The sequence below is a fragment of the Tenebrio molitor genome, chromosome 3 (genome assembly GCF_963966145.1).
Source record: "Tenebrio molitor chromosome 3, icTenMoli1.1, whole genome shotgun sequence".
Taxonomy (NCBI): Eukaryota; Metazoa; Arthropoda; class Insecta; order Coleoptera; family Tenebrionidae; genus Tenebrio; species Tenebrio molitor.
This window is the reverse complement of record NC_091048.1, coordinates 28,168,215-28,182,221: the sequence shown is the minus strand read 5'-3', so window position 1 is coordinate 28,182,221 and position 14,007 is coordinate 28,168,215. Positions and strand designations below refer to the sequence as shown.

The window sequence follows — 14,007 nt, the reverse complement described above, 5'->3', positions numbered from 1 at the left end:
TCAATGGGCGGAACTTTTACTATACCTGAATTCAACTCATCCTATACAATAACTGACAGCAATTTGGTTCGAATCGGCGACAAAAAATTTTTGGACAAAACCATGTACCCCCCCCTTCTATCTAATTTTCACTTAGGAAAATCATTTAAACGCCCATAGCTCCTTTATTAAGCAATATATGGCAATGAATTTTGCACCGTTGGATTGCTCTTGTCAAGGCCCTTCTTTTGAGCCGAAAAAAATTTACCTGGATTTTTCCGTTTTAGAGAAATTCGCAAAAAACCAAAAAATCCATATTTTTGGCTCCCACAGCAAAAAATGGGTTCAATGGGCGGAACTTTTACTATACCTGAATTCAACTCATCCTATACAATAACTGACAGCAATTTGGTTCGAATCGGCGACAAAAAATTTTTGGAAAAAAACCATGTACCCCCCTTCTATCTAATTTTCACTTCGGAAAATCATTTAAACGCCCATAGCTCCTTTATTAAGCAATATATGGCAATGAATTTTGCACCGTTGGATTGCTCTTGTCAAGGCCCTTCTTTTGAGCCGAAAAAAATTTACCTGGATTTTTCCGTTTTAGAGAAATTCGCAAAAAACCAAAAAATCCATATTTTTGGCTCCCACAGCAAAAAATGGGTTCAATGGGCGGAACCTTACTATACCTGATTTCAACTCATCCTATACAATAACTGACAGCAATTTGGTTCGAATCGGCGACAAAAAATTTTTGGACAAAACCATGTACCCCCCCCTTCTATCTAATTTTCACTTAGGAAAATCATTTAAACGCCCATAGCTCCTTTATTAAGCAATATATGGCAATGAATTTTGCACCGTTGGATTGCTCTTGTCAAGACCCTTCTTTTGAGCCGAAAAAAATTTACCTGGATTTTTCCGTTTTAGAGAAATTCGCAAAATACCAAAAAATCCATATTTTTGGCTCCCACAGCAAAAAATGGGTTCAATGGGCGGAACTTTTACTATACCTGAATTCAACTCATCCTATACAATAACTGACAGCAATTTGGTTCGAATCGGCGACAAAAAATTTTTGGACAAAACCATGTACCCCCCCTTCTATCTAATTTTCACTTAGGAAAATCATTTAAACGCCCATAGCTCCTTTATTAAGCAATATATGGCAATGAATTTTGCACCGTTGGATTGCTCTTGTCAAGGCCCTTCTTTTGAGCCGAAAAAAATTTACCTGGATTTTTCCGTTTTAGAGAAATTCGCAAAAAACCAAAAAATCCATATTTTTGGCTCCCACAGCAAAAAATGGGTTCAATGGGCGGAACTTTTACTATACCTGAATTCAACTCATCCTATACAATAACTGACAGCAATTTGGTTCGAATCGGCGACAAAAAATTTTTGGACAAAACCATGTACCCCCCCCTTCTATCTAATTTTCACTTAGGAAAATCATTTAAACGCCCATAGCTCCTTTATTAAGCAATATATGGCAATGAATTTTGCACCGTTGGATTGCTCTTGTCAAGGCCCTTCTTTTGAGCCGAAAAAAATTTACCTGGATTTTTCCGTTTTAGAGAAATTCGCAAAAAACCAAAAAATCCATATTTTTGGCTCCCACAGCAAAAAATGGGTTCAATGGGCGGAACTTTTACTATACCTGAATTCAACTCATCCTATACAATAACTGACAGCAATTTGGTTCGAATCGGCGACAAAAAATTTTTGGACAAAACCATGTACCCCCCCCTTCTATCTAATTTTCACTTAGGAAAATCATTTAAACGCCCATAGCTCCTTTATTAAGCAATATATGGCAATGAATTTTGCACCGTTGGATTGCTCTTGTCAAGGCCCTTCTTTTGAGCCGAAAAAAATTTACCTGGATTTTTCCGTTTTAGAGAAATTCGCAAAAAACCAAAAAATCCATATTTTTGGCTCCCACAGCAAAAAATGGGTTCAATGGGCGGAACTTTTACTATACCTGAATTCAACTCATCCTATACAATAACTGACAGCAATTTGGTTCGAATCGGCGACAAAAAATTTTTGGAAAAAAACCATGTACCCCCCTTCTATCTAATTTTCACTTCGGAAAATCATTTAAACGCCCATAGCTCCTTTATTAAGCAATATATGGCAATGAATTTTGCACCGTTGGATTGCTCTTGTCAAGGCCCTTCTTTTGAGCCGAAAAAAATTTACCTGGATTTTTCCGTTTTAGAGAAATTCGCAAAAAACCAAAAAATCCATATTTTTGGCTCCCACAGCAAAAAATGGGTTCAATGGGCGGAACTTTTACTATACCTGAATTCAACTCATCCTATACAATAACTGACAGCAATTTGGTTCGAATCGGCGACAAAAAATTTTTGGACAAAACCATGTACCCCCCTTCTATCTAATTTTCACTTCGGAAAATCATTTAAACGCCCATAGCTCCTTTATTAAGCAATATATGGCAATGAATTTTGCACCGTTGGATTGCTCTTGTCAAGGCCCTTCTTTTGAGCCGAAAAAAATTTACCTGGATTTTTCCGTTTTAGAGAAATTAGCAAAAAACCAAAAAATCCATATTTTTGGCTCCCACAGCAAAAAATGGGTTCAATGGGCGGAACTTTTACTATACCTGAATTCAACTCATCCTATACAATAACTGACAGCAATTTGGTTCGAATCGGCGACAAAAAATTTTTGGACAAAACCATGTACCCCCCCCTTCTATCTAATTTTCACTTCGGAAAATCATTTAAACGCCCATAGCTCCTTTATTAAGCAATATATGGCAATGAATTTTGCACCGTTGGATTGCTCTTGTCAAGGCGCTTCTTTTGAGCAGAAAAAAATTTACCTGGATTTTTCCGTTTTAGAGAAATTCGCAAAAAACCAAAAAATCCATATTTTTGGCTCCCACAGCAAAAAAATGGGTTCAATGGGCGGAACTTTTACTATACCTGAATTCAACTCATCCTATACAATAACTGACAGCAATGTGGTTCGAATCGGCGACAAAAATTTTTGGAAAAAACCATGTACAGTTAATTTTAAAATTATCGAGTACACCTCAAAAATCAAGAAGTCAATTTATTACAGTTTTTTTCACATGTAAAGATGCCTTTTTGAAATTTAAGTGTCATATTTTTTATATAGGTTAGGTAAGTTTGACAACATAAAATGTCGTTGATATTTTAGAACACCATAATAGTGTGTTTTATCCTCTGCACGGTGCTCTTGGCGATGTTATAATAGTGAGCTACCCTTCGGATGGACCACCCATCTTCTAATTTGGAAAGAATGAGCACTTTCGCGTTTTCGGTTAGATTAGGCATTTGGTTTGTCAAAATTGACATTGATTATTAACAAAAAAATGTAAGTACTATTGCGGGCAAAAAAAGTGGGACATCAACGTCATTGTCTTGACTTTTTATGTGAAATAACCCTTACCTGATTCTAACCCTACTTTGAATTGATTGACGTTGTCATTAAGTATTGTAGGTTGTAGGGAATGATTGTAAGTAAGCACGTAGTGAATATTTATTTAATGCAAAGTTCCAATCAAAATCTACCTTTATCAAAAGAAGAGGGCATTTGGAAAAGGAAAATAGGAGTATAAAATAAATTTTTAAACTGTCAGCTGGAATAGTGTCAAAAAAAATGACAATAAAGCTTGCACTACATCGAATTTTTCAAAACTGACAGAAATTTGATGTCCCACTTTTTTTGCCCGCAATAGTACATTTTACACTGTAGAATATTAGGTGTACTCTATAATTTTGAAATTAACTGAATTCAACTAAATTAACTGAATTCAACTAATCCTATACATCTACGTTAACCAATGAAATCAACGAAAATCTTTCGTTGCTAATTTTCATTATTAACCTAGGTTAATAATGAAAATTATTAGTATTAACCTTGGGAGACTTTATGTTACAAATTACAAGAAATGCATCTGTGCGCCCCGACTTTTATACGCCACTGGTACCATCCCCACCAACCACCCTTGTTTAGCAACCTTTTATGGCTCTGCACGATTTGGCGGGTGGCATCACTTTTTCAAACTGGCTTTCCCTCCTCTTACTTTAACCTCCTTGGTTTCAATAAAAAATACCAAGCACGTATTCTTTATTTCGTTTTTCATTTTTTGTATTAATTTTTTATTTAAATTTTATACATATAATTTGAAAAAGATAAGCAAATTAATTGTGTAGTCTTGGCGACTTCGGCTACCGTTGGGGGCGCCACTGAGCCATTGTTGCCAAGTCATACTCGCTCGATCCGGCTTATAATACATCTGTGCATTGTTTTTTAAATAAGTTGTTGGTTTTACGACTTTTACGTAAATTTTCGGTTTTTGTGATGGCTTTTTTTAAGGTTACACAAAACGACAAAACTTTAATTTATTAGAGACTACAACAGAAAGCGGATGTGTCATGGAAGGCGTAAAAGTGTTGTGTGCGAAGTTGTTAATTTTATGTGGTGTTACCTAAAGTGATGGAAACAAGGTAAGTACGAAATTTTTAGATTATGTCTACAAACAAGTGCCTTGAGTAGTCACCCAATATAAATCATTTCAAAATATAACCGTAAAATACTACATATTTAACTTATAAAAATATAAATGTAGTCTTTTTTTTAAGTGTTTTCCACAGACTCTCGTATAATTAGAAGAAGATTTTCCCATTAATAAAGCACTTCCCCATGTTTCCTTCTTTCTACCCGGTCTTTAGAACCGAAAACATTTTCGATGAAAACATATTTTGCTTTTACGCCACAACGCTTAATAAATTTCAATGAAACCGTCGTTTTGTTTTAAAAACGCAATTCATTTGAATAGCCACCGGCACGAGTGTGTCTTAAAACTTTGCATACAATTCACACCAGATGTCTCACTGATAGCTGGATCGCATAGATATATAAGGAGAAGATACAGCAATAGGTCAAAGTACTGGGGACAAGACGTACCTTTTGTTTCTATTTCAGTCGCACGCATGTAATCATGTAATTGACAAATATATTATTCCTAGCGTTTTCCATGAGTTAGGTATATTGTATATCCATGAAAGGATATTTCTTTATTTGAAGAATTGTAGGGAGTGGAACATACAATACAGGTCTTCCTTTAAAGCAAAAAATAATTCACAAATAATTTGTCACGATGACGTTTCTCAATTATCAGTCAACTAGATGAATACGAGGTACTTCTCTATTCAAGTGCAGATGTATGGAAACAAGACAAGAATACATTAATTGTGTGCAAGAAAAAAATGGAGGATAGTACCGGAATCGTTGATATGTTTTCCCAAGCAACGAAATACGTTTATATGAAATGGCTGTATCTTCCCCTTATATATCTATGCTGGATCGCCAATAACAATAAAAAAAAAACCCAAGGAAATGTCAAAAAAATCGTTATCGTTTTTTAAATATGGCGTAGCCAAGCTTTCCCTCATTTTTCCTCTCGAAAATTAATGCATAATAACGTGTTTTTCTACACGCTCGCAGCTGACGTAATAGAACAAAATTCAAAAAAATATATGCAAAAAAAAAACTCAACGTTCAAACTTAAAAATTTAATGAATAACGGTCGAATTTCGATCGCTGGGCGACCTCTAGTTATAATAATTTATCAATCGAGCCATCCATGATTGCGTTACTATAACAACAGGCGCGCTGAGCAAACGCGACAGTTATTACACCGACCCCTGGCCCGCCAATAACAGTTTCTAATCAAACACCCGCTTAAGCAGACAATATATTTCTAATAATATCAATTTGTATCGTGTCAACAATTTTTTTTACAATTTCATAAAAATATTCGTGAATCGAGTACACCGTTCCACTATGGTTTCATTTGGAAAATCGGAAAATGAATCCGGGCCTGAATAGTTTTCTTTTGGCTTAAAATCACAGAGGTACAGTTCTCGCTACGTTTAAAAACAATTTATCAATAAAATACAAAGTGTTAGTACTTCGTTAACAATTCCTGTGGAACAAAATCGCGGTTTTAGAATTTGGCGACCGTCACGATCGCCTCGTCCAAACAAACTTCGTTTCTAACCTAAACACAAGCGGCCGCGAGGCCAAGTCAAACAAACAGTGCTATTTTGTTTCCTTATAACTTTGTTACAATTAAGACAATTATTGCTATAAATTCTTTAAAAATAATCTTTCAATTTCCCAAAAATCACCGTCTTCTCTTCCCTCTATTTTGTATTTGTTATTTATTTATTTTTTTTATTAAATACGTAGGTTTCAACCTACGGCACAAACTCGCATCAAAATCACTCAATTGGATACGTCGAGTGGAAATCTCACAAAGGAGCATCGGAAATACTCTAAATTCTCAATTTCTTTGTTCAACGTGGCGGCACGAGACCTGGGAGTTCTGCAAAACCAATTCGTCACAACCTTCCAAACTTACTCACCCTACACTCACCGTTGCTCGTGGTCAGCAAGCGATACAGATGAGAATTGGGAGCGTTGAGATCTGCAGTTTGTTCGAAACCGTCGCCGTTGGCTATCGCGATCAAGTGACAGTACTGTTCGCCGTCCCGGCTGCCGTTGTATTCCTCCAAAGCGCTGTTCAAGATGTCCGCTTCCGTCACCTGCACAACCGGTTACTTGCGGACCGCGGACTGAACGACCCACTCACCTTGAAATCCTCCTGTAGAGGATCTTCGACTGGTTGGCTCACGTGCGGCGGCGTGTACTTCTGTTCCGCCACCTCCCCGCCCTTCCCCTCGTTTTCGCTCTGTTGCGCCATCTGTTCGCTGTGTTTCTTCCTCTGGTGCTGCAGCAGCTTGGCCTTGCTGGCGTACTGCTTGTGGCACCACTTGCAGTTCTGGGGCCTCGTCGTGATGCTCCCCACCGTCTGCGAGAAGGTGGGGTTGGGGAGACCAGAGCCGTCGGCGAAGTTCCCTTGCCGCCTGTTGCTCATGGGCAGCGCCGCCCCCGGGTGGTTCTTCAAGATGTGGACCTTCCGCTTCGAGCTGCTCTTGTAGACCTTGTCGCAGTGCTGACAGTAGTAGTCCCTCGTGGTCTGCAGGATCGGGAGGTTGAGCTCCGGGACCGAGTCGGGGCTGATATCCGGATGCCTCTTGGCGAGGTGATTGACCAGCATGCCGCGCCTCTTGAAGCCCACCAGACACGTGTGGCACTTGTAGATGAAGCGGTGGAAGTCGGTGGGCTCCATCTTGGGACTCAGCTTCTTCGGTGGCTGCGAGGCGGGCTTCTGGGGGCGGGGCACGTCGTTCTCGCGCTCCTCCGAGTGCATCCGCTTGCAGTGCTCCTTCAGCTTGTCCTTGCGCTTGAACTGCTTGCCGCAGTCGGCGCACAGGAACTCTCTGTGGTCGGAGTGGCGCAACAGGTGCATCTTCAGCTTGTCCAGAGTCGGGAACATCTTCACGCAGTGCGGACACGAGTGCTTCTGGTCGCAGTGGAACGCCCTGATGTGCTTCCGGATGATGCTGTACTTCTTGAACACCTTGATGCAATGGGGGCACGAGTACATGTTGTTCTCGCAGTGTTTGGGCACGTGCAGCTTTAGCTTGAGCACGTGGTCGAAGCTCTCCTTGCAGATGGGACACTCGAACACCTTCTTGCCGACGAAGTGGGTCTTCAAGTGGCCGGCCAGAGCCGAATTGTTGATAAAACGCTTGTTGCAAGTCTTGCATTGCAGAGGCTTCGAGTCTTCCGAGCCGTGCACCAGCATGTGGCGCTGCAATCGCAATTAACACTCGACCCACACACAATTCGCCAGACTCACCCTCAATCGCTCGCGCAAAGCGAACATTTTGTGACACACTGGACACTTGAATGTTTCGGGTTGGGGCGCTTCGACTTTTGTCAACGCGTGAGTTGCCACGTGCGCCACCAGTTGGCGCTGCGTCGGGAATTTCTTTTGACAGTTGGGACAAACGTGATTGGTCTGTTCGTCCGAGCTGTCAGAATCGTGCAGATAATTGTGAATCTTGAGAAGAGCCTCCGAGTTGAAAACAGCCTCGCAGGCCTCGCACTTGTAGTTCCTGTGAAATTTTCGATGAAAAATTTAGTCCACAAGGGCGACGCCGCTCACATGACTGAAGAGAAATACTGATCGATCAGGTCCAAGCCGCTGAGGAGGTGCTTCTCGATGAGGTGCTGCCTCAACGCGACCTTCCCCGGTTGGACGAACAACTCGTTGCAGTTGTTGCACTGCAAGGCCTCGCTTCCGGTTTTCGCCACCGCTTTCCTCTTGTTCTTCAAACTCTTCTTCCGAGGTTTCGTGTTTTCGTCTTTGACGACGTCGTGCACGTTCAGGTGCTCTTGGAGCTCGTTCGACGTCGCAAACTTCTCCGAACACTCGAAACACGACCACGATTTCTCCTCCTCCGGCACCAGCACCGACAGTTCGTGGCGGATGGCGTAGGGCCACCCGTAACCCACCTAGAACGTCGTTTGTTTCAACTGCTCCTCAACTCCACCCACTCACCTTCAACTCCTGCTTGGGGAGAATATTTTTCATTGTGGTGAAGTAGAGGGAGTTGTCTTCTTGGGTGATCAAAAGATTTTGTTCGTTATAAGTCGTCGCTTGTCTGATGAAGCGCATCCAGTTCGAGGAATCTTCACAAAATTATTAAGTCAACTTACGACAACAAATCGACTTAACTTACTTTCGTCGGAAACGTCCAACTGACTGACGACGTGATTCTCGTCTTCGATCAGGAATTGTAGTCCTGGAGGACTGTTTTTCAATTCTTCGGGACTCACAGGCTTCACGATTCCGGTCAAAGGACCAAACTGGGTCCTCTTCGGGATCGTTTTCTTCGCAAAAACGCCCAGTCCTGCGTAAAAGTGCAAATCATTGGGTGGAAGAAGTCACCTGATGCATTCTTTCTTATCTATCGTGACTAAAACTCTACTTATTCCAAACAAAAACGCACGAGTGAACGGTCAAGTTTTAAAACATATCACGTAAGTTGTTTTTCTATCAACTAAATGATTATTTTAACTCTGAAAAACTGTATTCACGTCAAGTGTGCTAAATGTTTGTTGTTTTTCACCCACAACGAATCGATCTACGACGTGACTTTTTATTTAACTGACTAGACCCAATTTTTTTTCTCAACCAATTTAAAAATAATTGTAACGTTCAAACTGCTTCATCATTTAAGTTTTTTTGATGAACAAACCTTCGTCCACCTTATTTAAGACCAGATAGGACTCTGGCAAAGTAGCTCTAGCCCTTGACAGCACCGGTTTGTCGACGATACTGTAGACTTTGGGCACTGAAACCGCAGAAAAATAATTACACCCCTTGAACCTAATAATTGTGGCGTCATTATTACATTCAACTTCGGTTTGTTTCTGCCGCCGCGTTTCCATCCTCAGTTGACTCTCTTGCTCGACGCTCGTCGCCAAGCTCGAAATGTAATTGTTGACGGTGGAATTGACCGTCGAGTTGATGATGTCGTCGCTCAACTCCGTCTTGAGGGTGTTCTCGTCCAGGGCCAGAAGATGCGAGTCTAGGAGCGGGTCAGGACTGAGCGCGTTCAACAATTGTTCATCTTCCAAACAGCGCTCCACCAGGAACTCTTGGGGCCTGACGCTATACGAGATTCCCGTTTCTTGATCGGTGATCAACAACGCGACTTCTTGGTCGCTAGGGGGCACCACTTGCAGTTCAGGTTGCGCGGTAGCGGGGGCAGCACCTGTAGAGTTGACCATTTGCAGAAAGTGGTTGTCCACCACTTCCCTGATGTCGTTATTGCACAACACCGGCATCGCCTCTAGGGGCGAGTTTGGGGTGAGATTGTTGATTATGTCATTCTGTCCAGAGTCTTGTTGTACAAGTTGGTGGATCACAACTGGGTTGTACTCAGTTGAGGGCTCGCTGTAAACGGGGCTGTACCGCGCCACCGAGCTCATGTTCGGGTCGAGGGGGCTCACGTGTTGTTCAAAATCACTAAAATTGTCTGGGGGCTGCGCCAGACTAACACTTGGCTCCATTTTGTACTCATCTTTCACATATTCAACCTTGAAGAGGCGGCGATTAGGTCTGATCTGCTCCAGATAATCGATACTTACGGCGATGTACAAAAAAGTGGAATTATTATTTACAATTTCTTGGGAATTTTGGGTTGTCCATCCAGTTGTGTCGACTAGATTCAGGTCTTGGGCCCCGTCCTCTGGGGGCCCTTGCACGATTGCGTCCATTGTATTATGAAACTGCAATCAGCTGAAAATGATCGTCTTGTAAAATACAACGAAAACAAACATCGTGATTTATGATCATGGGAGAATCCATTTTGTGAGGGTGGACGAAAATAGATTCCTCTCGATGCGAATCCGCCGTAAACTACGGGTTTTCAAGCGATTGATGTTAATGCGGAGCATCGATTTCGAGAGATTTCAAGGGGTTTGGAGGTTATTTGCGTGAACAAACGTGATTATCTCGCTATTTTGTAAGCCTTCTCACCTTACAAATGTCCGCCATTTTGCACGTTGACAGACACGCCCTCTGTCAGCGTGACAGATGTCACGGCGGGTTTTTCAAATCTAACGCCGGCACCATGGCAACACACTAACAACAAAGACCATGGAGCTCAAAAAGTTTGTACAACTTTCTAGTTTTTCTTTTCTCAATTATATCTGCTTTCAGGATCGAGTCCGACGAGAGAAAAATGATTCTGAAAAGTGTTTTCGACACGTGGAAACGCAAAGTCCGGTTGAAAAAGGACAAAGCCGAAAGCGTCAGAATCAAATTGGAGCAGCGAGAAAAACTCGACAATCTGATGAAAGTGCTGAAAAAATACAAAAAAGAGCAGAAGGGTGACGTTAAGTTCGAGGAAATCAAGCCAAAAGTGGCGGTGCACAGTTTTCGGAATCGCTTCGAGGCCCAGAAGAGCACGATCGAGAAGCTCACTCTAAAACTCGAAGAGAAAGATCGATTAATCGATGAATTGAAGTTGGGGATTTTGGACAAGGACGCTCTGAAGTCGCTGAATCAGACCAAGATCGAAATCCGCGAGATTTTTGCGAACTGTTCGGTGAAAGTGCGATGCAAATTGCCGCCTCCTCCCGACTACAGCGAAAAGTTCATGATTTCGACCCAGAAGGCGCCGAAAATCGTGCAAGAGATGGAGGAGAAGGCGCTGGAAAGGGCGAAACGGCGCGAGTTAATCTTGGAGAGGAAGCGAAGAATCGAGGAAAATCGCCAGAGGATGATCGCGGAGGCTTTGGAAAAGAAGCGGATACAAGACGAGGAAGAGAAGAAGCGAAGTCTGGAGACGATGAAGGAGCGCCGCCGGAAGGAACTAGAACTGGAGAAGATCAAACAAGCAAACAGGTTGATACTTTTGGAGAAGCTGAAGAAAGCGGCGGCGTTGCACAGGCGGAACCTCCTCAAGAAGTCTTTCAGAAGTCTTCTTTTCAACTACTTGGAGAGCAAAAACAATCACGAGAGAAGCGTATCGCACTATAGGACTAAGTTGTTGTCCAGAGCCGTAGCCGAGTGGCTAAACTTCGTCGAGTTGAAATATTGCGACAAAAACGCGCTAGCTGATGCGGTCTTCGCCAAAAAGATTCTAACAAAAACGTTGACAACGTGGCGTGAGGTGAATAAAAAAAATTGTGGTGTTCAAATGTTCAAAGATGATTTCAGGCGCGGCTGGAGAGCGTGAGAGCCATGCAAGTCGCCGAAGACTTCTACGACCTTCTCCTGTTGAACAACACTTTTGTCCACTGGCACCGCCACGTCTGCGTCCAGATCATGTCAAGAGAGAAACAGATGAAGATCGCGCAGAACCATTACAAGAGGTGAACCGTGGTGGAATTTGTTTTGCCGATTTGTAACCGTCAGTTTCAGGCGGATCCTGTTCCACTGCTTCTACCAGTGGCGTTCGTTGCCCGCCGTGCTGCAACTGGAAAGGTCGAAGGAGATGAAGAAGAAGAAGTGGCGCGAGAAGGTGTGGGAGGTGTTGCCCGACTACAAGCCCCCAACAGATGAAGATTATATTTAATTCGAATTACATAACAAAGTCTTGGTCGAAACTGTAGTCGGCGTCTTTCTTCTCGCTTTCGCTTGTCAGGTTGAAGTTTTCCAAGCCGGTTGATAACTGTTGCGCCACTCGGTCCCTCCTGTTCCTCATCTTCTTCTCCTTCTTGAACTGCTTCTTCTTCACCTGGTTCAACTTCAAATTTCCTTCGAGCTCCATCTCGGGGTCGCGCTTTTTCGCCTCGTCCTTCTTCCCTTTCTTCCTCCTCCTTTTGGAGGTCGCGACGCTGATCTTGTCGCTCAACTGCAATCGCACTTTAAGCTCATCCCCGTCGCTCTCCCTTTTACTCACCAATTCCTTCTCCGCGGGTGCGTCCTCCTCCATTTCCTCCATTTGATCCACGGGCCCCAGAGACTCCAGAACGAACGAGTCGTTGTTGGCCCCCGCTTCCTTTTCGATCTTGTTCAGAGAGTCCACCTCCATGGTCTCGACGCTCTCCAGGTCAAACTCTTTCGCGACTTCCGTCACTATGGCGGAACTCACGTGCACCTCCTCGCTGTCGTCTTCGGGCGGAAGCGTGTGGTACTTGATCTTGCCGCTGTTCCAGTCCTCCAGGAGGCCCCGCGCGGCGGCGATCGCGTCCGGAATTCCCCCTTTCTTGAATCGGCCCATCCGCGCCGCCTTCAAGCTGTAGAACTCGTCGGGGGTGGAGTACTCGGTGATGTCGTACATCTCCATCATCTGTTGCTTCGTGACGCGTTGCAGGATCGCGTTGGCGGGGGTCACGGGGTCCGACAGGTTCGCCACGCGGACCGAGTTCCGCAGGGAGGCGCTGCTGTCGGAGCCCGCGGCGAAAACGATTCCCGGCGAGTCCAGCAGTTTGATTTTGGAGTCGAGTTGGACTTCTTGCATCGCTTTGGTGACTCCGGGGGTGGCGCCGACGTTGCAAGCGCGCGATCGCTTCAGACTGTTGATTATGGAGCTTTTGCCCACGTTCGGCAGCCCCACCACGCCGACTCTGATCGAGGTTTTGATGCCCTTGTTGCGGCAGTAGTTGGCCAAGAGGGACATGAGCACCTCGGCGCCCACGCTGGTGGACCCTTGAGTGGTCTTTTCCGCCTTGGTGAATTTTTTTTGGCCCAGTTTGCGCGACTGGTCTTGCGTTGAGGCCTTAAAAGCGATCGCTGGGACGCTCTTCTTCAGATACTTCAACCACTGGTCGAGGATCTTGCGCGGGACCAGGTCAGCCTTGTTGAGAACCAAGACTAGTCGCTTGTTGCCCTTCATATCTCCCACTACTTGTTCCACTTGGGTACATCGAGTACCCAGAGGGTCTCGTGCGTCCACCACTTCCAAAATCACATCCGCCGCTTCTACAACTTTTTTGAATTCTTTATAATAAGCTTTGAGAGAGTTTTCACTATTTTTTTCCACCATTTTGTCACCAGTCAAAGGAGTAAACTTGTCATGGATTTTTCCACGCATTTCCGCATTAGCCACCAAACTCTCTAATCCGCCACTTGCCGCGACATTTTTCTCCTCTTCTTTGCGTTTCTGTCGTTCCAATTTCGCCTGTTCTCGTTGCTTTTCACGTTCTTCCTCTTTCTGTTTTTTCATGGCTTCTACTTCCTTCAAAATGTCTTCCTTGAAGGGGCAGATGTTGGGCACTTGAATCACGGCCTGTTTGTGCTTTTTAGGGTTCTTTTTCGCTTCTTTGCGCACTTTTCGGTTATGTTCGCGGATTTTCTTTTGTATTTTGTACCGCCGCCGGGCGGGTTGCCTTTTCGAAGGCTTTTCTGTAAAACGTAGAGCAATATAATTTATTTAACACTATTGGTCACTTACTCAGCTTTAATTTCGCCATTTGTCACACAACAATATCTCGCACGTGTTTAGGTTAAAGTTAAACATAACCATAACCTACAAATACAGAAATACTGTCACCAAATCAGTTGAGCCTTTTGAATTTTTCATTACGTCTAGACAGTTGGCAACCATGCGCAATATCGATCGAGACCATAGACACACACTTTAAGACAGAGACAGA

At 43.4% G+C, this 14,007-nt stretch overlaps 3 protein-coding genes across 6 annotated transcripts; 1 reads left to right on the top strand and 2 right to left on the bottom strand.

The window, feature by feature from the left end:
• Positions 1-5,724: 5,724 nt before the first annotated feature.
• Positions 5,725-10,183, bottom strand: LOC138126817 (PR domain zinc finger protein 10-like). Of its 2 annotated transcripts, XM_069042594.1 has the most exons (10): positions 10,051-10,183; positions 9,312-9,999; positions 9,156-9,251; positions 8,637-8,807; positions 8,456-8,586; positions 8,060-8,409; positions 7,751-8,009; positions 6,638-7,702; positions 6,422-6,590; positions 5,725-6,370 (listed from the first exon to the last, which is right to left on the bottom strand). In XM_069042594.1, exons 1-10 carry the CDS (start codon positions 10,177-10,179, stop codon positions 6,342-6,344), a joined length of 3,087 nt encoding a protein of 1,028 aa, XP_068898695.1. In that variant the 5' UTR covers positions 10,180-10,183; the 3' UTR covers positions 5,725-6,341. The 2 variants fall into 2 exon arrangements, with proteins under 2 accessions (XP_068898695.1, XP_068898694.1); XM_069042593.1 differs by having other exon boundaries at positions 9,156-9,999.
• Positions 8,834-12,020, top strand: LOC138126820 (coiled-coil domain-containing protein 191). 2 transcript variants are annotated; one of them, XM_069042605.1, is made up of 4 exons: positions 8,834-8,937; positions 10,625-11,579; positions 11,627-11,781; positions 11,831-12,020. In XM_069042605.1, exons 1-4 carry the CDS (start codon positions 8,849-8,851, stop codon positions 11,982-11,984), a joined length of 1,353 nt encoding a protein of 450 aa, XP_068898706.1. In that variant the 5' UTR covers positions 8,834-8,848; the 3' UTR covers positions 11,985-12,020. The 2 variants fall into 2 exon arrangements, with proteins under 2 accessions (XP_068898706.1, XP_068898707.1); XM_069042606.1 differs by lacking the exon at positions 8,834-8,937 and adding an exon at positions 10,440-10,575.
• Positions 11,963-13,950, bottom strand: Ns1 (Nucleostemin 1). 2 transcript variants are annotated; one of them, XM_069042595.1, is made up of 3 exons: positions 13,806-13,950; positions 12,312-13,756; positions 11,963-12,263 (listed from the first exon to the last, which is right to left on the bottom strand). In XM_069042595.1, exons 1-3 carry the CDS (start codon positions 13,822-13,824, stop codon positions 11,991-11,993), a joined length of 1,737 nt encoding a protein of 578 aa, XP_068898696.1. In that variant the 5' UTR covers positions 13,825-13,950; the 3' UTR covers positions 11,963-11,990. The 2 variants fall into 2 exon arrangements, with proteins under 2 accessions (XP_068898696.1, XP_068898697.1); XM_069042596.1 differs by having other exon boundaries at positions 12,312-13,751; positions 13,806-13,948.
• Between the last annotated feature and the right edge of the window lie 57 nt (positions 13,951-14,007).

Excerpts from the sequence above, each read along its gene's own strand:
- LOC138126820 (XM_069042605.1), top strand. The coding sequence starts at position 8,849 with ATGCATTCTTTCTTATCTATCGTGACTAAAACTCTACTTATTCCAAAC. Across the intron at positions 11,580-11,626 it reads CGTTGACAACGTGGCGTGAG|GCGCGGCTGGAGAGCGTGAG; the intron begins GTGAATAAAAAA and ends AGATGATTTCAG. Across the intron at positions 11,782-11,830 it reads GCGCAGAACCATTACAAGAG|GCGGATCCTGTTCCACTGCT; the intron begins GTGAACCGTGGT and ends CGTCAGTTTCAG.
- LOC138126817 (XM_069042593.1), bottom strand. The coding sequence starts at position 10,179 with ATGGACGCAATCGTGCAAGGGCCCCCAGAGGACGGGGCCCAAGACCTG. Across the intron at positions 6,591-6,637 it reads CTCTACAGGAGGATTTCAAG|GTGACGGAAGCGGACATCTT; the intron begins GTGAGTGGGTCG and ends CCGGTTGTGCAG. Across the intron at positions 6,371-6,421 it reads CTTGCTGACCACGAGCAACG|AACTCCCAGGTCTCGTGCCG; the intron begins GTGAGTGTAGGG and ends TTGGTTTTGCAG.
- Ns1 (XM_069042595.1), bottom strand. Across the intron at positions 12,264-12,311 it reads CACCCGCGGAGAAGGAATTG|TTGAGCGACAAGATCAGCGT; the intron begins GTGAGTAAAAGG and ends GTGCGATTGCAG.